This window comes from Arvicola amphibius, chromosome 4 (genome assembly GCF_903992535.2).
Source record: "Arvicola amphibius chromosome 4, mArvAmp1.2, whole genome shotgun sequence".
Taxonomy (NCBI): Eukaryota; Metazoa; Chordata; class Mammalia; order Rodentia; family Cricetidae; genus Arvicola; species Arvicola amphibius.
The window spans coordinates 60,471,983-60,497,234 of NC_052050.1; the positions used below are offsets into that span (position 1 = coordinate 60,471,983).

The 25,252-nt window shown below is 45.1% G+C and overlaps 1 protein-coding gene across 1 annotated transcript; it reads left to right on the forward strand.

The window, feature by feature from the left end:
• Positions 1-105: 105 nt before the first annotated feature.
• Atpaf2 (ATP synthase mitochondrial F1 complex assembly factor 2) lies at positions 106-20,325 on the forward strand. Its single transcript, XM_038326035.1, has 8 exons — positions 106-413; positions 8,349-8,393; positions 8,574-8,719; positions 10,336-10,433; positions 11,856-11,936; positions 13,034-13,146; positions 13,581-13,696; positions 19,820-20,325. The coding sequence occupies exons 1-8, from the start codon at positions 254-256 to the stop codon at positions 19,955-19,957; spliced, it is 897 nt and encodes a 298-aa protein (XP_038181963.1). The 5' UTR covers positions 106-253; the 3' UTR covers positions 19,958-20,325.
• The last annotated feature ends 4,927 nt before the right edge of the window (positions 20,326-25,252 follow it).

Here is a 25,252-nt window from a genome sequence, read left to right on the forward strand (position 1 = left end):
GACTTGTAGTTTTTCCTCCCCGCAGCGCGGCATGGAGGGGGCGGGGCGAGCACGCTTGTGATGCTGATTGACGGGGGCGGGGAGGGGTGCGTAGGGGGCGTGCGGTGGCGACGGCGCGCTGTAGGTGTCATGAGGAAGATGGCGGTGTGCAGAGGAGGCTGAGGGCTTTGAGCCCGTGGTGAGAGGTTTCCGTACAGTTGCAGCGAAGGATTTGGGGATCCCTTCGCCTTATTCTTGTTCTCTGTCTTGACGTATGCGTTCACCCAGGCCCCTGGGCATGATGTGGCGGATCTGCCCCCGGCTGAGGGACCGGGGACGTGGTCTCTTGAGCCGGTCTTCTAGTGACCCCACTGCCTCAGTGTGGCCAAGGCCAGCTCCGCGGCCTCCGGCCAGGGCCTACGTACCACCAACAGGTGAGGCCCGGACATGCGTTACCTTTTGGTTAGGTGCCAAATCTGGCCCGCGAGGTGGAGGATTTCTGCCGTGCAGTGCGGGCTGACTGAGGCAGGGTTCAGGCCCATGAGGATATTTAGAGCAATGGAGTTGTTTCATGTTGGAAAATGACATCCAGACCAGTGCAGGGATGACCTTAGAGGACAGCGAGATCTTGGGCTCTTGTGGTTTTCTCAATTTTCTTTTTGTTTGTTTTTCGAGACAGGGTTTCTCTGTGTAGTCCGAGTCATGGAACTCTCTCTGTAGACCACACTGGCCTCGAACTCAGAGATCCTCCTGCCTCTGCCTCTGTGCTGGGATTGAAGGCGTGCGGGTGTCTTCTTTGATTTCCAAGGTCACAGAGCAGACTGGTTGAAGTCTGTGGAAGGCAAAGCCCGGCCTGACTGCCTTGTGTCCCCAGCACCCAGCATAAGAGTTGGCCCAGAACAGGCGGGCCTTGAGTCCTCCACCCCACACACTTTCCTTGAGGGTTCACAGGCCCTCTGCCCTAGTGCAGTGCTACAGCCCCTGCATTCTCTGAAGCCTCCTTTCTCGAAGGACGAGTTCAGGCCGTGGGTCTTTCACCTACTGAGGACTGTAATAAGCATGAAAGAAGTTATTTCATTGCTTCTGGGGAGAGATTTTTACAAGTGAGCTTCACTCCAGTGGATGAAAAGTAGTGGCGGTCTGCTTTCCTCCGCTTAGTTGTTTTGTGTTGAGGGCTTGTGGTCTCACCTGAGGGACAGGCACCGGTACAGTACGCAGGGTACACTCTGCTTACTAAACAGTAGTTTTTCTTTTTTTAATATTTATTTATTATGTATACAATATTCTGTCTGTGTGTATGTCTGCAGGCCAGAAGAGGGCACCAGACTCTTTACAGATGGTTGTGAGCCTCCATGTGGTTGCCGGGAATTGAACTCAGGACCTTTGGAAGAGCAGGCAATGCTCTTAACCACTGAGCTATCTAAACAGTAGTTTTAGTGCACAGCGATACAGAGGCTCTGAGGAAACACAAAGAATTCCATTCTGTCTTGAGCATGTCCGAGGTCTTGATCCAAAGGGGAGTTAAACTGGGAAGGGTTCGCTGAAGAAAAGAAATAAAGGAACATGTCCAGAGGTGACAGCAGGGTGTTAAGAGATCTTGCTGCAACACTGCCCACATTAAGAAACAGAATCCCGCCGGGCAGCGGTGGCTCACGCCTTTAATCCCAGCACGCGGGAGGCAGAGGCAGGCGGATCTCTGTGAGTTCGAGACCAGCCTGGTCTACAAGAGCTAGTTCCAGGACAGGCTCCAAAAGCTACAGAGAAACCCTGTCTCGAAAAACAAAAACAAACAAACAAAAAAGAAAAGAAACAGAATCCCATAGGCAGTTTGGCACTGGGTTTCGAGTACAAACCTGGGGTCAGTTGTTGCTAGACTTCTGAGGTACTGTGGTCTCAGGCATGTGTGATGTTGCTTTCTTTAGTGATCTGAGGCATAAGATTGCCTTTAAGGATTCCTTAGGCCTCAAATCCCATAGTTTTTCATTTTACTTAGAGAGAGTGTGTGTGTGTGTGTGTGTGCGCGTGTATGTGTGTGTGTGTGCGTTATGTGTGTGTGTGTGTGCACTCACACTTGCCCTGCACATGGAGGTTAGAAGACAGCCAGTGGGACTGGTTTCCTCCTTGTTGGTTTCAGGGATTGAACGGGCATGGCTGGGTTTAGTGGCAAGCAACCTTTACGTGGTGAGCCATTTCAGTGGTTCAAAGTCCATAATTTTATATAAATGGGGAAGAAGATTGGATGCAACAGAGAGCCGAGTTTTTACTTACCAAGCCCCAAAACAATGGCCTGGAAGTCTAACAGGAAGAGACAGTAAAGAGGAAGGAGGAAGTCGAGTGTGGTGTCGCATAGTGTACTAACTGCTTGGGAGACTGAGCTAGGAGTACCACTTGAATCCAGGAGTTTGAGGTCAGCCTGGGCTACAATAGCAAGACCTCATGCAGGGGTAGCAGGGAGGAAGAAGAGGAGGAGAACAAGGCTTGACATATATACCTCTCTCACTGTGCCTCATTCACTCATTTATTCAGACATTCTTATTTTCTTTCACATCTGACTACCTACTCTGTACTAGATAATTCTAAGAGCCTACTCACAAGTCTGTAACACAAAAAAAGAGATGGCTGATCAAGTGCCTCCATAATGGAAAGCAAAAGGCATCCCCTCATTAAATTAACCCTTTGCCTAGCTAGTGAACCCCTGAGTGTGTTCCTTCGCTTATGTGGTGCCTCCCTAGGGCAGATATGTTCTGCTCTCCTCGTCCTCACCAACTGTGAGATTTTTGTGTAGCTTTGAAGTAGTGTAAATTATACCCCATTGGATCCTTCTTGGTGAAGACTTCGGTTGCCAAGCCAACTGGACTCTTAGGAGCAGCCACCCCATGGAAGTTTGTCTGGAGAGGAGGGGCTTTTGAAGGGCTAACTGAGAGGGCTTGGAGGAGGAGGTGGTGTCATGCAGAGAGATGTTTGCTTGTGAGGCTGTTTGCCATCCTGCTACTCTGTTAACTGCCCAGACAGGAAGGTGTTTTGGAGAAGCAGCATATGAGTCTGAACACACATTCCTAATATATATATATATATATATATATATATATATATATATATATGGCCAAGCAGTATTGTAATTAATATAACATATTTCTGGCTAACTTTTATATCTTAAATTAACCCATTTCTATTAATCTGTGTTGGCATGAAGCTGTGGCTTACTGGTAAGGGCCCAGTGGGTATCTTTCTCCTTTGGCTGTTACATGGCATCTCTGACTCCACCTACTCTCTCTGTATCTCTGTTTGGATTTCCTGCCTGGCTTTGCTCTGCTAAGCCATTGGCTGAAGCAGCTTCTTTATTACCCAATGGTAATAAAATATATTCATAGCATACAGAAGGGAATCCCACATCAGTTGACCTCTGCTCCAGATGAAGAACAATTTTAAAGTAGTACATTTATTTACTTGACTGCAAGAATTTGTTGTGTATGTATGTATTTGGGCACACGTGTGTCACTATGTACACGTGGAGGTTAAGAGAACAGCTTTTGAGAGATGTTTCTCTTCTTCCACCTTTACATGGGTTTGGGGATTGAACTCAGTCAGACTTGCATATAAGTATCTTTGACTGAGCCATCTCTCTGGCCCTGCATAATTTTTAATTCCGCCACTTGGGAAGCAGAGGCAGGTCGATCTCTGTGCGTTCTAGGACAGCCTGGTCTACAGTTCCATGACAACCAGGACTACACAGAGAAACCCTGTCTCTCAAAACAAAACAACAAAAACCAAAAAGATATAATCCATTTAGGGGCTAGAGATATGGTTCAGAGATTAAGAGCATGTGTCGCTCTTGCAGAGGGCCTGGGTTCAGTTCCCAGAACCCACATGGTGGCTCACAACGATCTGTAACTCTAGCTCCTACATGGCAGCTCACAACCATTTGTAACTCCAGAACCTACATGGCAGCTCATATCCATCTGTAATTCCAGTCCATGGGATCAAATGGCATCTTCTGACCTTGGGTACCAAGCATGCACATTGTGGACAAATTATACACACACACACACACACACACACACACACACGCACGCACGCACGCACGCACGCATGCACGCAGGCAAAATACCTAAACACATTTTTTTTAAAAAGGCAGTCAGTACCCTTTAGTGCCTTGCCATCTCTCCAGCCCTAGGCAACCACTACTTTCTTCCTTTAAAGATTGCCCTGTTTTGGACATTTCATACAAATAGACTGTGGGGTTTAGGGCTGGCCTCTTTTACATAGTATGCTGTTCTTAAGTGTTATCTATGTTGTATCATATACCCATATTCCAGTCTTTTTATATATTACATTTTCCTTGTCCTTTTATAGACGTATAAGTTGCTTATATCCTGGTTGTTATGAATAATGCTGATGCAGACATGTGCAAGTTTGTGTGTGGACTTTGGTCTTATTTTTTTTCTGGCTATATTTCCTAAGCTTAATATTGCTGGGTCAAATGGAAATAACTTTTTGTTTGTTTGTTTGTTTTTTGAGACAGGGTTTCTCTGTAGCTTTGGTGCCTGTCCTGGAACTAGCTCTTGTAGACCAGGCTGGCCTCAAACTCACAGAGATCCACCTGCCTCTGCCTCTGCCTCCTGGGTGCTGAGACTAAAGACATGCGCCAGCACCACCCAGCAGAAAACTAACTTTTTAAGGAGTAGAAATATTGTTTTTTTTAAATTTTTTTATTATGTATACAATATTCTGTGTGTATGCCTGCCGACCAGAAGAGGGCACCAGACCTCATTACAGATGGTTGTGAGCCACCATGTGGTTGCTGGGAATTGAACTCAGGACCTTTGGAAGAGCAGGCAATGCTCTTGACCGCTGAGCCATCTCTCCAGCCCCATATTATTGTTTTTTTTTTTTAAATTTATTTATTATGTATACAACATTCTGCCTCGATGTATGCCCGCATGCCAGAGGAGGGCGCCAGATCTCAGTACAGATGCTTGTGAGCCACCATGTGGTTGCTGGGAATTGAACTCAGGACCTCCTGAAGAACAGCCAGTGCTCTTAACCTCTGAGCCATCTCTCCAGCCCATATTATTGTTTTTTTTTAAGGTGGATGAATCATTTTAAATTTCTAGTAGTACATGAAGTTTCTAATTTCTTTATATTATCTGATTTTTTTTTTTGAGACAAGGTTTCTCTGTAACTTTGGTGCCTGTCCCAGAACTAGCTCTTGTAGATCAGGCTGAGCCTCAAACTCACAGAGATCCACCTGCCTCTGCCTCCTGAGTGCTGGGATTAAGGGTGTGCGCCACCACTGCCCGGCCTGATTTTTTATTAGCATAAAGGGTGTGATGTGGTATTTCATTTTGGATTTGTTGTTGTTATATTAATTATTGAGATGGTCTTTCTGTGTAGTCCTGGATGACCTAGATGTAGATCAGGTTAACCTCAAACTTTCTGCCTTTGCCTCCTAAATGCTGGGATTAAAGGCATACATCACCACACCCAGCCTTGTTTTGGAGGCTTTTCTTTATATGTTTATATATAAATTTTGAAATATGAAAAGCATTGGTTAGAGCTGCCTCTGGATTACAGGGGGTTACGTATTTTGAATTTAGCTTTAAGGTTCAAGACCTTAAAGACCCACCAGATGGCGCTGTTTTAAAAGGTAAAGGTGTGATTGCATGACTAGCACGGTTTCTTGGTGTGCCCTGGGAACTGTAGTCCTGTGGCTTTCGGTTTTCTAGGAAAAAAAAAAAAAAAAGGCCAGCTCCAAAATTGTGACTGGTAGAATAACCACACACTAGGGAGGAGGGATTTAAAAAGGATGTGGCTCTGAAAACCACTTGTTTCTTTATATGGATTTAAGCGACTTTACAGGAGAGATATCTTTTAGTAGGTTCCTAATTTCCTGTTCAGTACTTTTTTTCCTATGAGCATTTTTTTTTCCTGTCCAGAACTGTTTCTATGAGCATTTTTTAAATTTATTTTTATTTTATGTGCATTGGTGTTTTGCCATGGGTGTCAGATCCCTAGAACTAGAGTTGCAGACAGTTGTGAACTGCCATATGGGAATCGAACCCAGTTCCCCGGGAAGAGCAGTCAGTGTTCTTAACCACTGAGCCATCTCTTCAGCCCACTATGAGACGTTTTTCTCTGCTGTTTTTCTCTTGTTTTCTTATGCCTGCCTCTTTGGGTTGTTTTTTTTTTTTGTTGTTGTTGTTGGTTTTTTTGTTTGTTTGTATGTATATGTATATGTGTGGATGTATATGCTAGGTATACATGTGGAGGACAAATAACATCTTTGTGGAGTCAATTTTCTCCTTCAGCCTTTATGTGGGCATTGAATTTGGGCCATTGGGTTTACATAAGCACCTCTACCTGCTGAGCCATCTTGCTGACCTTCTTGTTGTTTTGACACAGGATTGCTGAATAAGTTATGCTGAATAGCCAGCAAGCTGCAGGGATCCTCCTGTCTCCACTTCTGCAGCACTGGGATTACAAGCATGCACCATATTCTCTGGCCTTTTCTGTGGGTACTGGGGATTCAGCTTGGGTCCTCATACTTAAGCAGCAAGTCCCTCATCAACTGGACTTCATATGAGCCATTTCTAATCCTGAAAATTCTGTACATCCCTTCCCAAACAAATCAGTTAATGAGATTTAGTAGCTGCTGCTCTGTGGCTCACATATGAACTAACTGCTCAGAGGTCCTTTTGCAGCCCATGATGAGATGGGGATTCCTCAGTCTGGGCTCCCATTGTCCCACATGTTCTTACTATCACTGAAGTCACGTGGTCATTTTACTCTCAGTAGACAGAACCCTGAAGGCACATCTCATCCCCACGACTAGTTGCTGGATGTGAGCAGTATTCCCTGCAGTAGAAAGACTGATGTTTGCCCTGTGCCAGACTGTAAGCAAAGAGTTCTGTCAAAAGCCCACCACCTTTGAATCTGAGGCCATTGTCTCTTGGGTTCTTTTTGCCTTCTACTTGACTTTAACCTTTATCCTATTTGGAGCAATTTTGACTTGATGCTCTCTCTTGTCGTCCTACTACCCAGACTTTTTAAATTCTTATTCAGATAATAGAGGTAGCCCTGGCCAGCAGAGCTTGCCAGATGGGGGTTACAGGAAACACAGCTGCCCTGGTAGCTTTAGCTTTGGAGGAGTCAGTCCTTCACAGCCGGTTTCTGTCCTTTCTCAGGCCTGTCTCAGGCAGTGTGCTCATGACTTCTGTCTGGCCAGGTTTTTATGTGTTGTCCAGTCTAGGCACCAGAAAGCACGATGGATGTAGTATAGAACTTCTATCAGAGATAGGAAAAGAGGCCTGTGACCAACTCACCAGGGTGGCAGGGAAAGTAGGGAAATTTCAGAGCTCCACCGTAGCAGAAACTTGCCTATTTTGGTGTAGAACATGTGCTAGAATTACTGTTACAGTTTTGCATGATATGGTCAATTGTGTCATATCATCTCAGAGGCCAGATCTGATCATTTTTAAATTTATTTATTCTTTCAAAATTTTGTACATTCATACATACAGATATTGTCTTAGTGTTCTATTGCTATGAAGAGACATCATGACCAAAGCAACTCTTATAAAAGAAAGTATTTATTTGGTGGCATGCTTACAGTTTTAGAGGGTTAGCCCATTATCATCATGGTGGGGAACATGGTGACAGGCATGGTGCTGGAGAAGTAGCTGAGAGCTACATCTTGATCCATAGGCAACCTGGTTAACTAGGTAAATGAGTTAGAGAGGATAGGAAATGTTCTCAGTAGCTGTCTTTTCTTTTTTTCATTCAAGACAGGATTTCACTGTTTAGCTGTGGCTATCCTGGAACTTGCTCTATAAACTAGACTGACTGTGGATTTATAGAGATCTGCCTGTCTCTGCCCCCAAGTGATGGAATTAAAGGCATGTACCACCATGCCTGTCTTACTTTATTTTCTACTGTACATCGCATGTGTACACATGTGTACATAAGTGCACACATTGGCTTCCTTCCTCAGAGGATCTACCTGAAAGCAGTCTCTGGTTTTAGTCCAGTTCACACACCAACTTTACATTCATGCTTTGCTGCTAAAGCAGGTGTCTGAAATTCTCAGGTCACAGTGTGAGGTTCCAGGGGCCCTTGGTCAGTCGTCTCCTAGCCTGAATGCTAGAACAGGCGTGAGCAGCGAGTCCTGCTCTCCCCTGGTCCCTGCAGACTGGTTGCTCCCCTATTCCAGGCTTTAGTCAGAAACTATTGATTATACTGCACACTAGGGCAGACCTTGAATGATGATATGAAAATCAAGCCAATCAATCAGCATTAACAATAATGATACGAGTTGGTATTGCTTCTGGATCCCTGCTATTTTAAATTGTCTCTGAAAATCTGTCTTACAGAAAGGAAGAGGTTTTATCAGAATGTCAGCATCTCACAAGGTGAAGGTGAGTGTCTAAAAATTGGATGGCCTTCTTTTTGTGACTGGTTGGGTACATTTTGTCTCCAGCCAGTTCAGTGGTGGCAGCTTTGTCTGATGTTTTTGCATACACCAGTTTGGTTGCTAAAATAAAGGAATGGGGCATTTGAATCCAGTTCCTGAGAATTTTTTTATTTGTTCTTTTAAGGTGGCTTTGAGATCAACCTGGACCACAGAAAGCTGAAAACTCCCCAAGCCAAGCTATTTACCGTCCCCAGTGAGGCTCTGGCCATTGCCGTGGCCACTGAATGGGACTCCCAGCAGGATACCATCAAGTTCTACACCATGCACCTGGTAACAAACAAACTTGTAGAAGCAGACTTTGATCATACTTACTTCTACTTGATGCTCACCAAGACTTCTTGGCAACACTGTAGATGTCCTTCCCTATTATGATGAGGCTCTGGGGTAGGCTCTGTCTGCCTGGCTGCAGTTACACGCAGAGTCACTGAACAGACCCAGCTCTTTCCCTGCCTGGCCTGGCCACTGACTCCCAGTGTCACTCCATCCCTGTTTGCATTTCTGTCGTTTGGTTGGTTTTGGTTTTTTGAGACAGGGCCTCACGTCTTAGGTAGGTCTTGAACTTGATTTGTATCTGCAAATGACCTTGAATTTCTGCCTGTACTGCCTGAGTGCTGAGATTACAGGCATGTTGTCTGCATACCCTGTATATGCAGTGTGGGGATTGAACCCAGGGTTTTATGCTAGGTCAATATGCCATGATTCAGCACATCACTTGTCTTTATTGTTTTCTATTTTTGAGACAGGGTCTTTTTATGCTGCCCTGACTGTCCTGGAACTTGTTATGTAGACCAGTCTGGCCTCCAACTCACAGGGATCTTCTTGCCTCTGCCTCCCAAGTACTGGGATTAAAGACGTGTGCTGCCGTAACAAAGCCCAACCTTTATTTTTTGTTACAGCAGCTAGTTGCTTGTTTTATTACCACTTGGTCTATAATGGCCCATTTTGTGTTTACATGTTTATTGCATGTAACAGAAGAACAGTGGCCATGTCTTTGTTACTCAGTGGTTCCAGCAGGAAGTATAGATGGAGCTCAGTAAACAGTGGTAGGGTGTGGGAGCCAGCCAGATGAGTGAGGAAAGGAGGATGCTCCACAGACTCAGGAAGTCCTTCCTCTGCAGCCTACTTGGCCTTACATGGTGGCCACCCTTTTTTAGCCCCATGATGCCCACCTGTACTACCTACCTGTGGAGCCATGGTTGACCAGATGATACTGTGCATGGTGCCCTTGGAGCCCTTAGGTGGTTCTAGGGAAGGCACCAGCCGGTTCTGGGGTTAGATGTTCTCATCCTGGTCACTTCTGTGTTCCACTTTGATGTGCAGACCCAGTTGGGCCTGTCAGCAGCGTAGTCTACTTCTTCACTGTCTAGTGTGATCAGGTTGACGAGGCCACACACTGATGTGTAGAAATCTTGGGAGCCTCTTACTGATGAGGTAATACTAGGAAAATATCTTGATCCCAGTTTGATTTGCTGTTTTATCCTCTGACGTGTCAAATAAGCTGGTAAAGCTTCTCAGTCAGCTTGCATTCCAGCCTTCGTTATTGTATTTGAGTTATGAATTTCACCTCTGTGGGCCTCAGTTTCCACCTCTCTGAAATGAGTAGAATAGTGGCATCTGCCCCCAAAGTATTGTTGTGCAGATTAACCTGGTAGTCACAAACATGAAAATGCATAAATAAAGCCCCTGAAACTTTGAAGAAGTTCACTAATCCAGGACCACTGTGAGAGGCCAGTGAATCCCATGAACACAGTGGAGTTTGAACATGGAGCCTGGCTTTCGGATCCATTCAGCAGATAGGCTGCTGCTGTGGCTGTAATGGTGGCTCCGTTGGTGTCTCTGGGGTACTGTCACATGTGGGTGACAGCATTTTCTGCCTTTTCATTCAGACCACATTGTGCAACACATCCTTGGACAACCCAACCCAACGAAACAAGGATCAGCTGATCCGGGCAGCTGTAAAGTTCCTGGACACTGATACCATCTGGTAAGTGTCATTAGATGAACACTCCTCTTGGGTGGTGTGAGCCTCTTAGTCTGTTTTGCCTCGTTTGTCCAGAGCATATCAGTGGAAGAAAATGCAAGGCCTTTGCCATTGCAGGCAGGTAGCCCACTTGACAAGCCTGAATCCTAGGAAGAGGATTCTCAGTCTGCCCTAGCACAGGGTACTCCTTGCATTGAGCTGAGTTGGCATGGGAACATATGCCATTTTCAGGCTCCAGACAGAATCCATTGGCCAACTCCCTGCAGGGCATCTGGCCCTGATGTCTGGCCCTCAGCATGTTCATGTATTAGCATCTGAGTTCTGAATTCTCCCCTTGTGTCTATATTCTTTTCTTGTTGGTCAGTGGTGTTGAATGGCTGAGCATTACTGTGCCTGCTGGTCCCATTACTCATAAGCTGTGAATCACCCCAGGGATGACTTGGGGTGTTAGCATAGATGCTCTGGAAGTAGGTGGGCTTTAGGATCACTGAGAGCTTGCAGTGGGAAAACCTACTCTGTTTTTGCTATAACACAGTGGCTTGCAGGAGACAGAGCTCATTCAGCTTTCCTTTGGCAAAGGTGGCTTTTTGAAAACTATGCAGGGTTCTAACAAGCAAGCACAGGCAGTGGTTGGAACTCTCTCCAGGTACCAAGTTCTACCTGCCTCCTCTCTTCAGGTCCAGGATTGGATAGGAGGAGAGGCCTCCTACTCTGCTCTCAGCAGCCCAGCTTTTCTGCATACCCATGCCCCCTCTGCTTCCCTCTGCTTACATGGCTTACATGAAAGCTTTCTGTGGTGCCCTAGAGTTCCCATCCGTGAGGTTTTGAAGCTCAGCTCCCATCACTTCTGTCTCTTTATCAAAATGAGTTGTACCATCTGGCTCTGTAGTGAGCCACTTGGGTAAAAATATCCATTCTAGGAAGTGGCTAGGCTCCCAAAGCATCAGCAGGCTTCTGGTCCTTGGCCAGGAGCAGGGGTCTTGGTGGAGCAGTCACTGAACTTCTAGCATAGCACTTGTGTCCAGTGGGTATGGATCCCAATATTACTGTAGATCTGTCTTTGAGTCGCACTAAAATGGTTGCAAATTTGGACCTGTCAAGTATTTGGGAGCCAGAGGATAGTGGATTACAACTCAAGCTACACCAGAATTCCCCAGAGGGCATGTGGAAACAGACGGCCAGGCCCCACCCCAGAGGTTTTGCTTGTCATCAGTGTCCTGGTAATGAGCTTTCCAAGTGAGGCTAGAGCTGATGCTGCTGGCCCCAAGGCTGCACTCTGAGAACCACTGCTCTACGGGACAAGACTTGGGGTGCGGGGTTGGTGGCAGAAAGTTTTTGCTGTTGCCCTTTGCATTTTTCTTTTCTGTCCCTCAATGAAGGAATTGTACTTTTTTATTAATGAAGGTGGTTTTTACAATGAATTAGCTACAGGGTGGAAGAGCCGGAGACATTAGTGGAACTTCAAAAGAACGAATGGGATCCAATCATAGAATGGGCTGAGAAAAGGTAAGATGTGCAGCCCCACATGGAGGATTGAGTAGGCCTGGTATTGTGTTGGGTGCTGGGGGCAGGGCCACACAGCACACCTGAAATCTGTTTTCCAGAGTCAGAACTCTCCTGAGCTTGAGCTCCCTCAAGTGTTGAGAAGTAGGGATTACCTTGGAAAACATTCCTCAAATTCATTTTGGCCATCATACCCTGAATACCTGCTACTGTAGTGTACCATGACAAATGTAGGGACAGCTTTGTGTCTCCAAGAAACACCAAAGGCCCCAGAATTCTATCTCCAAGCAAGTCTCTGAGTGTTGGTTTTCTTGATTTGAAATGGGCTAATCCTGCCTGCCTGCCAGTCAGGCTGGTGCTTAGCATTTTATTTGGCAGAGGTAACAACTCAAATTTTGTTTTTTGTTTTTTAAATCTTCTTCATTATTACTTCACTGGTAAGTAAAACTCACAGTATACAAGATACACATGAGCAAAAGTCAGGAGCGTCCTTCGATGCTGTGAGGACTGCCTTGTGGGTGTGGCTTCTAGGGATTGGTGATACACAACAGTTTCCTTAACAGAAGACTCTTGTGAGTATAGAGTTAAGCAGATATTGATAAGGTGGCAAAATAAATTCAGTGTCAATTCCTTCCAGTGACTGTGAAAGGGATGGCTTCCAAGGCCCTGTCTTGTCTGCAGGGTTTGCAACAAATGCCTGGATGGCTTTTCTTCTGTCATAACAATTTTCACATAAATTATCACTGCTACACATCTCCTGAGTGTTCACCATGATCCATCCTGAGGGGGCTATTTTATTTATTATTTGGTTTTGTTCTTTGAGCGAGGATCTCATGTAGTCCAGTCTAGCCTCAAACCCACTATGTAGGCACCACTGCCCTTCTGCTCCTGATCCTCCTGCCTCTGCTTTCTGAGTGCAGTGATTACAGCTGTGCTCCTCCATGCACCACCATCTTGGGACTTTAAAGGAAAAGCATTATATACCATATCTAGGGTTTTTTTAAATTTTATATTTATTTTTTGCTTCTAGTCAAAAGCTGGACTGTTCTTGAGAGGCAAAGTGCAAAAGACATGCTGATGCTGATGCCTTTTTCCTTTAGATACGGCGTGGAGATCGGCTCCTCCACCAGCATAATGGGACCCAGCATTCCTACCCAGACCCGAGAGGCTCTCACCAGCCACTTGTCCTCTTACAACATGTGGGCCCTACAAGGTACAAGTCGGGCTTCTGTGGGCCTTGAGGGTTGGGCACATTTTGGCACATCCTTGCTGAGTGCTCTGAGCATGGAGGCTGGGTAGCTCTGATGCCCAGCCCTTTTACTTAGTACTCCAAGGTCACACACCCCCTACAGGAAAATTCTCAACTTTGTTTAGTTTATCATTAGTTTGGACCCATATACCTATCTATAAACCAATCACTGAGTATGGCCTGGGTCATACTCTAATTGACCAGCTTCAGATCATATGGCTATCCAGGAAAAGACAGGTGGGTCACCCCAAGAAAAGGAATAGTATTCTGGCAGAAAAGTGTGCCAAACCTCATGTGGGTCCTGGGATAGTGCACCCTCCCCCCATTCCACGAGGGCACAGAAACTGACAGGCAGTGGGTTGTAGGTACTGACGTGGCTTGTGTCTCCCACCCCTCAGGGATTGAGTTTATAGTGGCCCAGCTCAAGTCCATGTTGCTGACCTTGGGCCTGATTGACCGGCACCTGACTGTGGAGCAGGCTGTGCTTCTGTCACGCCTGGAGGAGGAGTACCAGGTAAGGTTCTGCTCTCAAGTCCCACCTCACCCTTGTGATTCAGACTCACTGAGCTTTGTTACTTTGTATATATGAAAAATCAAACTAAGGAACAATAAAGGTATATGTTGCTGGGGCTAAGTGGTGTGGCTCAGTGGTAGAGCTGTAGTGATGGAGCTGCGGGCAGGCCTGCTTTTCGTCCTGCCCCGCTCCAGACTGCCTGCTAGCTTATGCCCTGAAATAACAACACACAAACTATATTCATTTAAACACTGCCTGGCCCATGAGTTTCAGCCTCTTATTCACATCTTGACTAACCCATATCGAATAATCTGTGTAACACCACAAAGTGGTGTCTTACTGTGAAAGATTCAGCATGTCTGACCTGATGGCTAGCTTCATGGCATCTGTCCCAGAGAGGAGAGGCAGGGCAATTGTCTAAGCCATCTACCTCACTTCCTTCTTCCTGTTCTGTCTACTCCACCCACCTATGTTCTAACCTATCAGGCCAAGCAGCTTTCTTTATTAATTAACTAATGAAATCAACAGATTGATAGAAGACCCGCCTCCATCATTTCCCCTTTTTCTGTTTAAACAAAAAGGAAAGGCTTTAACTTTAACAAAACAGTTATCATGCAAGAATTACAGTTACAATATTTATATCTACTTTATCTTTTATCATAACTAAGGAAAACTATAACTATTCTTCTTCAACTCCATCAAAGACTCCAGAAGTACACAATATTACCTAAGTAAACAAGAAATATGCAATTTCCAAACTCTAGACATGATAGAGACATCTCGCTGCCTGGACAGTCACCCAAAGTTCTTTTGTATTGTTGGGGCATCTATCTTCAGCCTACTGGCCCATAGTTTTCAGCAGACATTTCCATGAAGCAGGAAATTTCAAAGACAGTTCAGTCACTTTCTGCTATGTTCTGCAGAATGTCTCGCAGACTCTTTTATAAATCAGGAACCCCGAAAGATCATCTCACCTTTAGGGCAGTTCAGCAGTCCTCTTTCGGTGGATTCTTTTTTTTTTTTTTTTTAGATTTAATTTATTTATTATGTATACAACATTCTGCCTCGATGTATGCCCGCACGCCAGAGGGGGGCGCCAGATCTCAGTACAGATGGTTGTCAGCCACCATGTGGTTGCTGGGAATTGAACTCAGGTCCTCTGGAAGAGCAGCCAGTGCTCTTAACCTCTGAGCCATCTCTCCAGCCCTCGGTGGGTTCTTTGTGTCCAGTTCATGCATCAGTCCAGGCAAAAGCAGTTTCTTGCCCAAATGGCTAACCAACTCCATAAGGAGCCTCTTCGATGCCCATCTTCCTCTTGAAGTAGATTGGTGCTGCCAGGAGCAGACATGTCTCATTGTCATGAAAAGTCCTAAGTTATTAAAAACATCTTAAATGCATGTTCTGTAGTCTTTGAAAGATATGAAGAATGTCTAACTGAAATATATCTCTATATATCTAGAAAATCTAACTAACATGACTACAAGTTTGACTATTATTGATGACTATCCATTAACAACCTATATACGTTATATTTTTAAATGAACTACACAATCACAATACCTTAATCAGTATCAGAAATACATATACATATAACAAAATTGACCTTAAATTTATATCAATAGAGTAAAATTTATACCAATGTAAATTATTCATATCTATATCATTTCCCCTTTAAATGTAAAAGAACATTTATAAACAATATTTGGGAACACGGGCGCAGTTATTTCTCTTCAAACTGCTTCCTGCTGTATGGGAGCGCTGTTAATCAAATCTTTCATGGTGTAACCTGTGTGCCAGCTTCATCTCAGTTGGCAGTTGAGTGAAGTAATTTCTTGAGGGTGTTCACAGCAACCTTTCAGGAGGGTGTGATCTATCATACCATATTGGGATAGAAGCAATCCACAAGGTCTCATTTTCTGTAAAAACAAAAAAGAATCTCTTTTCCAAAGTATCATATTCTTAGATCCAAATTCTGAAGTCAAGGTATTTTCAAAATATCTATCTTGGATTAGTTCAGCAGCATTTATAAACAAATATCTTTTAGCAGCTATTGCTCCTTCCTCAGCATTCAGACAATTCAAAGAGAACATAATAGCATATAGTATCAAGATTCTCTGTGTATTTTCCATCTTTGTGCAGCTTTATTTTAACCTCTATTTTGTTTATTTTTACTTTTATTTTTTGAAACAGGTTCTCTATATATCTTTGTCCTGGAATAACTCTGTTGACCAGGCTGTCCTTGAACTCACAGAGATCCACTGTCTCTGCTTCCTAAGTGCTGGGATTAAAAGTGTGTGCTACAACACCTTGAACTCACAGAAAGCTGTCTATCTCTGCCTCCCAGGCATTGGGATTAAAGGTGTGTACCACCACACCTTGAAGTCACAGAGCTCAATCCACCTCTGCCTCCCAAGTGTTGGGATTAAAGGTGTGTACCACCACACCCAACTACTTCCTTTTTTTACTTTTAAGAACTTTAACATTTAGCCTGCATATATTTTTAACACATTGTAAACCATTTAGAGGTTTTCTTCGACTTTGAATCTTTCTTTTACTGTATATCTCTCTTTTTGTGACCACAAGAGTCTTTAATTTACGAAACAATATCAGTAGGACTAAAGCCCTGACTTAGTCGGCTAGATCCAGCCCATGCCTTAGCTTTCTAGCCTCATGGCGGAGGTACCGGTTGTAGCCATGTTTATTGCCACAACTCTGTGGCGTTTCAAGGTCCCTGCCAGCAAGCAAGCTGCAGCATTCTGCTCACAGACCACACTCTGTCGGACTGCCTGCCTGAGTCAGAGTTTGCCTGGCAGGACAGCCCAGAAAGCCGGCATTTTAAAACAGCACAACTTTTTTCCTGCTACAGCTGAAAACCGAAAAACATGCAGTCAGCTTTTCATCAACACCGTTTAAGTGTTTTGTGGCAGGACCTCTTAATGAGCTGCAGGGTTGTGCAGCTAAAGCTGAGTCAGGAAGCCTCTCTTAGATGAGAGCACTTACTTGCTTCTAGCAAGCAGAGCAGACCCGAGAAATTGCTGCGACCAAGAAAACATGCTTTACTCTATTCTTTCCCAAGCTTTCTCAAGCTTTCTGTGGATTCAGTTATCCACGTGGGTGCCATTCTGTAGTGATGGAGCTGCGGGCAGGCCTGCTTTTCGTCCTGCCCTGCTCCAGGCCGCCTGCTAGCTTATGCCCTGAAATAACACACAAACTATATTCATTTAAACACTGCCTGGCCCATTAGTTTCAGCCTCTTATTCACATCTTGACTAACCCATATTGAATAATCTGTGTAACACCACAAAGTGGTGTCTTACTGTGAAAGATTCAGCATGTCTGACCTGGTGGCTGGCTTCATGGCATCTGTCCCAGAGAGGAGAGGCAGGGCAATTGTCTAAGCCATCTACCTCACTTCCTTCTTCCTGTTCTGTCTACTCCACCCACCTATATTCTAACCTATCAAGCCAAGCAGTTTTCTTTATTAATTAACTAATGAAATCAACAGATTGATAGAAGACCTGCCTCCATCAGTAGAGCACTAGCCTAGTATGCTCTGGGCCCTAGGTCCCATCAGCAGCACCACACGCCTATGCCTGTGCATTGGAAAGGGTCAGAACTGCTCAGCACTCTCCTTGCCCCCAGGTCCTCTTCAGCAGCTTGATTGGGTAGGAGTTGTTTTTACCCTCATCTTACATAAGAATAAATTGGGGTACTAGATTGCACTTCTGGAGAATTCCACCAGGGTCTGCGTCCATATCTGGGTGACTGGGGCTAAGGCCTCCTCAGGCTCATGGGCAGAAAAGGTATTTGGCCCTCATCTGCCCTGCATTTGTGCTCCTAAGTCAGTAGGAGTTCACATCCTGATGTTTCTCCTGGCTGGCAGAGGAGCAGAGGAGTAGCTGCCGCCACATATACATTTAATTTAGACGGCAGAAAAACTAAGGTTTTCCCATGTTGTTTGCATTTCTGTTTTGGGTTTTCAGTTTTTGCTTTGTTTGCTGAGAGGGGGGTCTTATGTAGTCCAAACTAGCCTTGAGCTCCTTGTGTGTCTGAGCCTTACTGTGAACTTCTGATCCTCCTGCCTCTGTCTCCCAAGTGCTGCTTCACAATGGCTAGCTTGCTTCTTCTTCCTCCTCTTCTTCCTCCTCCTCCTCCTCCATGCTTTTTCAGACGGGTCTTGCTATACAGTTGATTTCATTCGTTAATAAAGAAACTGCCTTGGCCCATTTAATAGGCTAGCCCTTAGGTGGGTGGAATAGACAGAACAGGAAGAAGGAAGTAAGGTAGATGGAAGTGAGGTAGATGGCTCAGACAATTGCCCCACCTCTCGTCTCTGGGACAGATGCCATGAAGCCACCCACCAGGTCAGACGTGCTAAATCTTTCCCTGTAAGACACCACTTTGTGGTGTTACACAGATTATTCGATATGAGTTAGTCAAGATGTGAATAAGAGGCTGAAACTAATGGGCCTGGCAGTGTTTAAATGAATACAGTTTGTGTGTTGTTATTTCTGGGGCTAAACTAGCCAGGCGGTCGGGAGCCGGGCGGGAATGCAGACCGCTGCTCCCATCACTACATACAGTCTTGATTAGTCTGAAACTAACTATGTAGACTAGCCTGCCCTGGGACATATGACCTATGACATATGAAGATGCTCTTTTCTTTCTTCCTGAGTGCTGAGATCACAGTTGTGTGCCTCTGTCCCTGGATTTTGTTGCATTATTTTATTTTAATTCTCTCTCTCTCTCTCTCTCTCTCTCTCTCTCTCTCTCTCTCTCTCTCTCTCTCTTTCTTCTCTCCCTTTATGTTGAGACAGGGTCTCTTGCTCAACCCAGGGTTCACCAATTTGGCTACTGTAGTTAGCCAGTTGCTTTAGAGAATCCCTGTCTCTGCCTCGGGAGAGTTAGGATTATAGGTGGGTTGCCACACCCACATGGCTTGGCTTTTATATGGGTGCTGGGATCTGAACTCAGATTTTTCACCCTGTGCAGGAAGTGCTGAGCCATCTTCCCAGCCTCTTGTTTGCATCTTTAACACTGAGAACTTAGTGTTCTTTGTGGTCCTGTGGATGTTGCTATTACTCCAACCTCAGAAGGTTAATGTTATTAGGAGTTGGCTCCTACATGATTGAAAACCTTTTTTTTTGGAATATTTAATCTTCTGCTTGGAAAGATGCCAATGGCAACTATTTCTATACAGCAGAAGAGAGCCATCCATTGATGTCACCCATTCCATGGGAAGGGCTGATGTCAGCTGTTTGGATCATAAGGTTGGTACAAGACCAGGAAATCTGGCTGCAGGCTTGGACTCTGCTTTTGGCTACGGGACCCAAGCCAGGCTACCTTCTGAACTTTGGATTTGATCTCACATAAAATGAGGGATGACCTGAAGTGAAGGTGAAAATTATCTCAGATGATTTATTTCAGTTGTGCAAACCAAGACCAGGCAGCCAGTAATGCAGGTAGCTGTGTGACCTGAAAGAGTTTGTATTCCTGGGTGATCTGGCCAGGCCTGCTGGACTCCTGCAGGGAGAGGCCAGCAGAATGGGTTTGGAGACACTCATGTCTGGACAGCCACAGTGTGCCTAGAGCTCCTCCCTCTTGTTAAGAGTTCTGAGAGGGTCTACAGCTGGCTTCCAGTGTGCTGCACAGAGTCACTGCTGTTCTGCTGCCCTTAGGGGTCTGAGCCCAGTGGCCTGTGGCCTGTCTTCATTTATTTACTGCACTCCATGGTAGTGCTTACAGCCCTGAAGGACAGTGAGATACAGGATGGCAGTTTGCAGGCTGCTTTATGCTGTCTTCCTCATCTTATGTGGGAGATAAAAGGTCACATGGGTAAGGCTCCATTAGAGGGGACACAGTGGCATTCCAGTGCTTGCCCATTTAGCAGTGGGCAGCCCCTATCTGGTCTACACTCCTCCCAGACTATCTAAGCCCCAGACCTCAGAGGAGCCTGCTCCACCTTCCTGGATGTTATTACTAGATGACCCACATGGATCTTAATGTGTTTGGTAGGAACATGGCTCATGGCTCACGACCCTTAGGCCAGTGATGGGAATGGAATGTGATTCAGGTCACCGGTCAAGGCTACTCACCAAGAAGTTTGCTTTTCCCTCTCTTTAGATCCAGAAGTGGGGCAACATTGAGTGGGCCCACGATTACGAACTCCAGGAGCTGCGGGCTCGCACGGCTGCTGGTACCCTTTTTGTCCACCTCTGCTCAGAAAGCTCTACGGTCAAACACAAGCTCCTACAGGAGTAAGGCCTACAGGAGTTGCAAACGCTGGCTGAAAGGAACTGCACAGACACAGATTCTCTGATCTGGGCTTCCTGATGTTGGACCTTTGAACCCAGTGAAGCTCTGTTGGCCTGTACCTTTGGGGCAATCTCAGTGTATATCTGTGGGGTACCCGGTGTGTGCCTGGGTCTTCCTTGGCCTTTGTGGCTTGGCCTTATCCAGAAGCACTCTGTGATGCCCTGGAGACACAGTATGCTTGTCTTGAGGTCAGACAGCTTCCCAACCAAGAGCCATTGGCCTGGCCTGTAGTGAGGGAGGCATAGAGACTTTTTTTTGACCCTTATTTTATTAAATATTTTTTCATCCTGGAAATATATCAAACGTCATCTTCATCTGAGTCTCCTCATTCTTGTTTTATCTAAGCTTTGTCACCATTTTTATATCTGCTATCAATGGCTGGGGACCTCATGGCAGGCGGGGTGGGGGCAGGAAAGAAGCACATTGCCACACAACCCTTTTTCATCTGCAGCCTCAGCCTGAAGGACTTTTTTCCCCCTGGCTTTTCATCGGATAATCTTTTGAAAGTAAGTCTTTGGTCTTTGCTATTGGTTACTGTTTGTTCTTTCTTTTTTTTTATAAAAAAAATGATTTACTGTTAAAAATGTAAGTTCTTTCTGGGATGAACGCAAAGGTTCATAGTTGCCCTGTCCTGGTTACTTACATGCAGTGCTATGATCAGGATCTGGGGTGTTCTCCTGTTGTGGAATTATATAACCTGGGTATGTCAGGCCAGCTGTAACACCCACACAGGATCGGGCTCACTATATCCCTCATGGAAGATGGGAGAGTTCATCTACTAAGTAGTTAATGGTTGCTGGAGCAAGAAGGCAACTCTGCTACAAGTAACCCCCGGATTCTCATTGGTTCTCCAGGCTAGACTGGGTGGAATTGCTTCTTTGGTTTGTCATCTGGAGTGAGGAGCAGACTCCTCAGAAAGTCATATATACTTGGTGCCCGAATAAAGACATGACCAAACCAAATATGAGGCTGGGAGGAGCATTTGCAGCTAAGGCTGAAGCATCTGAGGGTGGAGATCAGTCCCTGTGTGGCAGCCCTCCCCTGTAGATGGTTTATAGTAGTTCTTGCTATAGTTGCAGTTTGTGGCCCCCGCTCTGAGGCTGAGACATCTGGAGGTGGAGGCTCCTTGTGGTGGGGTGATTCCAGGATGGCCAGGGGATTACAGTGGCATTCCTCCTTCATGAATGGGGTCTGAGGGTAAGGGGAACCGGGGATGCCCTCAAATGGCTGAAGGACTCAAGAACATATTGCAGTCGCTGAAAGTAGTACCTATATGAAGGACTCCTAAGCAGGCTGTGATAGCAGTCACTTGTTTTTACTGTGAGCCGACGGCCCAAAAGAACTTGTGCCTACGTAAGGAAGAACTTAGAGTGGGAAAGTGCCAGCCAATACTGTCTTCTGCATCAGCTTCAGGAAAGTAGAAAAGGGAAGGCTGAGAATGAAGCAGAAATGATAGAAGATACCTTCAGATCCAATCCGTATAAAGGAGGGGGGAAAAATCCGTGATTTAGCATGTTGATGGGGCCTTCATAGTCCAGTGCAGGGAACTGTTATCGTCAGGGAGTACTCTAACTGTTTTAAGCCAGAAAAGCATTATACCTGGACTGGAGCAGATATTATAAGTATACTGGAAACAATGAAAGCAGTGAGCTACCCAAAGGTTAGATTTTGAGGACACTTTATGCCAGATTAAGGACTTTGGAATGTGTCTGTGTGTATGTGTGTGTGTGTGTGTGTGTGTGTGTGTGTGTATGTATGTATGTATGTATGTATATGTGTGTGTATACCAAATTTTTATTGGATTTAAACTCAAATAATGAAAACTAATAAAAGGCAAAGGCATCAAGTTCAAAATAGAAATTAAACTTGATGGAAATAGTTAAATGTGTAGAAATGCACAAAAGCATAATACCCTGACACATTCAGAAGCATCCCTAATCAGGAGATGAGATACTTCTGGAAGTAAATTTTAACAGTAATTCCTAAAAGAACATAACGAGGATTTTAAATTTTCTTATAAACTGTTGGGTTTTGTGCTTTGTGGTTGGTTTTTTGTTTGTTTGTTTGTTTGTTTTTTGTTTGCTTGTTTGTTTGTTTTTTCTTTGAGACATGGTTTCTCTGTGTAGCCCTGGCTATTCTAGAACTCACTCCATAGATCAGGCTGGCCTTAAACTCACAGAGATCCTCTTGCCTCTGCCTCCTGGGTGCTGGGATTAAAGCGGTGTGCCACCACTGCCCAGCTGTTTGTTTTTTAAGATAGTGTCTCACTTTATAGACCAGGCTAGTCTGGAACTATGTAGCTCAGGCTGGTTTCAAAGCTATATCATATATGTATATGTGTGTGCATGCATGTATGTATGTATGTATGTATGTGGATGGATAGATAGATAGAAAGATAGATAGATAGATAGATAGATAAATAGATAGATAGATAGAGTGTTGGGATTACAGGTATGTGCTACCATACCTAGCAGTACTGTCTTTGAACTGCTTGAATTGGGGAAATTTTTTTAATTTAATTTTATGTGTATGTATATTTTGCCTGCATGTATATCTGTGCACCATGTACATGCAGTGCATATGGAGGCCAGAAGAGGGCATTGGATCCCCTGGAACTGGAGTTAGAGACAGTTGTGAGCTTCCATATTGGTGTTGGGAATTGAACCATGGTCCTCTGAAAGAGCAGCCAGTGCTCTTAACCACTGAGCCATCTCTCTAGTTCTGGGGAAAACTTTTAAACAACTAAGTGTCTTACAGCCTGGCTTATGAGGCTGTGAGGTGGGACACATGGGTTGAGTGTGAGTGCTTTAGAAACAAAAACTGAATAATAGAACTGCTCATCCTTCCTTTAGACCAAGGTTGCTTAACCTAAGGCAACACAAGGGAGTCAGTCCCCATGAGAATCAGGAGCTAGAGGACAGCAGAGGAAGGACAGACAGCTGCTGCTGAGGAGGCTAGGTGTGAGAGAGGTGGGTTGACACTTAGTCCCTCGTATCCGAGGGCTGTGTGTGCAGGAGTTAAGGGAGCAGTTAATTCAGCCGGGGTCTCTGGTGTGGGATTTGGGCTTTGTTGACCCCCTATAGTGCAATATGAGGTAGGAGGGTGTCTGGCAGAACTATGGACTGGGCTATAAATCAGGCATTGAGGGGAGAAAGAAAGAAAAGCAAAGGGGCCTGTCTGACTCAGTCAGTGCAAACATGGCAAGTGTGACGGCTGTTCCTGGTTGTCAGCTTGACTATATCTGGATTTAATGAGGCCCAAATGACTGGGCACATCTGTGGTTTTTTTCATTTGGTGGGGGGTGTTTTGAGACATTATTTCTCTGTGTAGCCTTTGCTGTCCTGGAACTCACTCACTAGACCAGGCTGGCCTCAAAGTAACAGAGATCTACCTGCCTCTGCCTCCCGAGTGCTGAGATTAAAGGCATGTGCCACCATTGACCAGCGAGGGATTTTTTTTCTTAATTAAATCATTTGTGACCCACTTCTGATCCTGATCTTTGAGATGAGAAGATCCAGCTTTAGTCTGGGCCACATCGTCTGCTGGCAGCCTATATAAAGGACAGAAGAAGGAAGCTCTTTCTGCACTGTAATTAGAGCCTTCTTCACAATTCCAGCAAACACTGAAGACCAGGTGAGACATCAGCCTCATGTACTGAACAACTACTCGATTCTTAGACCTTCCAAATGGCCCTCATCTGCCCTGCATTTGTGTTCCTAAGTCAGTAGGCGCTCGCATCGTGATGTTTCTCCTGGCTAGCAGAGGAGTAGCTGCCGCTCACATAAAAATTTAATTTAGAGGGCAGAAAAACTAAGGTTTTCCTATGTTTGCATTTTTGTTTTTGGTTTCAGTTTTTGCTTTGTTTGTTGGTGGGGGGGGGGGTCCTCATGTAGTCCAGATGGTAGGCAGCCATTGTTGGATTAGCTGGAACACAACTTGTAAACCATTCTAATAAATCCCCTTTCTCTTTCTCTCTTACATATCTAGAGAGCTCTGAATAATACAGCAAGCTTCCTGTTAAGGTAGAGTTTTAAGTAAAAACTGCCAAGTCAGAACTCACACGCCTCTAAAAGACATTGAAGCTTGAGGTACAGCTCTCAGCAGACCTGGCCAAGCAGCATAGACATCAAAGGTTAAGATTGTCTCCCTCTCCCAACCCCCCAGAGTAAGCTGTATACATTCTTTTCCTACAAGAAAGTATATTGGGTATGGAGATAATTTGCCCTGGCCTTGAGTAGCCAGGTGTGGCTAAGGGGAGGGAGAAGCCATGGGTGTGCTTGCTAAAAGTTGACTGGACAGCTGAATTAAGAAGCTGGTATTATAGAAGAGCATGGCCCGCTCCCACCTGGCCCTCTGAGCTCACTAGTATGGGGAGATGTGTTGAGCCCAGGATGAGGAGATATGAGACTTAGGAGAATATCTGGATGGCAGAGAGCTACCTAACTTGGTACCTCCCACCATACCGCTTTATAACCTTGCTCCTTTGAGGGAATTGTGTAAACAGTGGGGCCCTTTCATGTTCTTTTGGACCATTAACATGTTTTAGTGTCCATGGCTGCTGAATCCCTGGTCAGGTTGGAACTTGTTTGGAACAGATGCTGGTGGGCCTTCAGAGAACCTGCCCACTCTATAAAAAGAATCCATCATGTAATGTTAATTTCTGAACCATTTTCAGACTTAGAAATGTATCTGAAGGACATGCACACGTACTCAGAGGAGCAAGGATGGGAATCAACCCATACAAGGGCCAGGGGTCCGACAACAGCTGTGAACATCTTTGAGAATTTTGTGATTAGGTAAGACACAGGTGCCACCTGACAAGGTGATTGAAACAGCCTGTGTCTACAAAAACAGGAATGTCGGGGCTGGAGAGATGGCTCAGAGGTTAAGAGCATTGCCTGCTCTTCTAAAGGTCCTGAGTTCAATTCCCAGCTGCCACATGGTGGCTCACAACCATCTGTAATGGGGTCTGGTGCCCTCTTCTGGCCTGTAGGCATAAACACAGACAGAATATTGTATACATAATATAAATAAATAAATAAATATTTAAAAACAGGAATGTCACCAGGCATGGCACATGCCTTTAATCCCAGCACTTGGGAGACAGAGGCAAACAGATCTCTGAGGCTAGCCTGGTCTATAGAGTGAGCTCCAGGGCAGCCAGAGAGAGCTACTACATAGTGAGATGTCTCAAAAAGAAAAGAAAAGAAAAGAAAAAACAAACAAAAAACCATGAGTGTC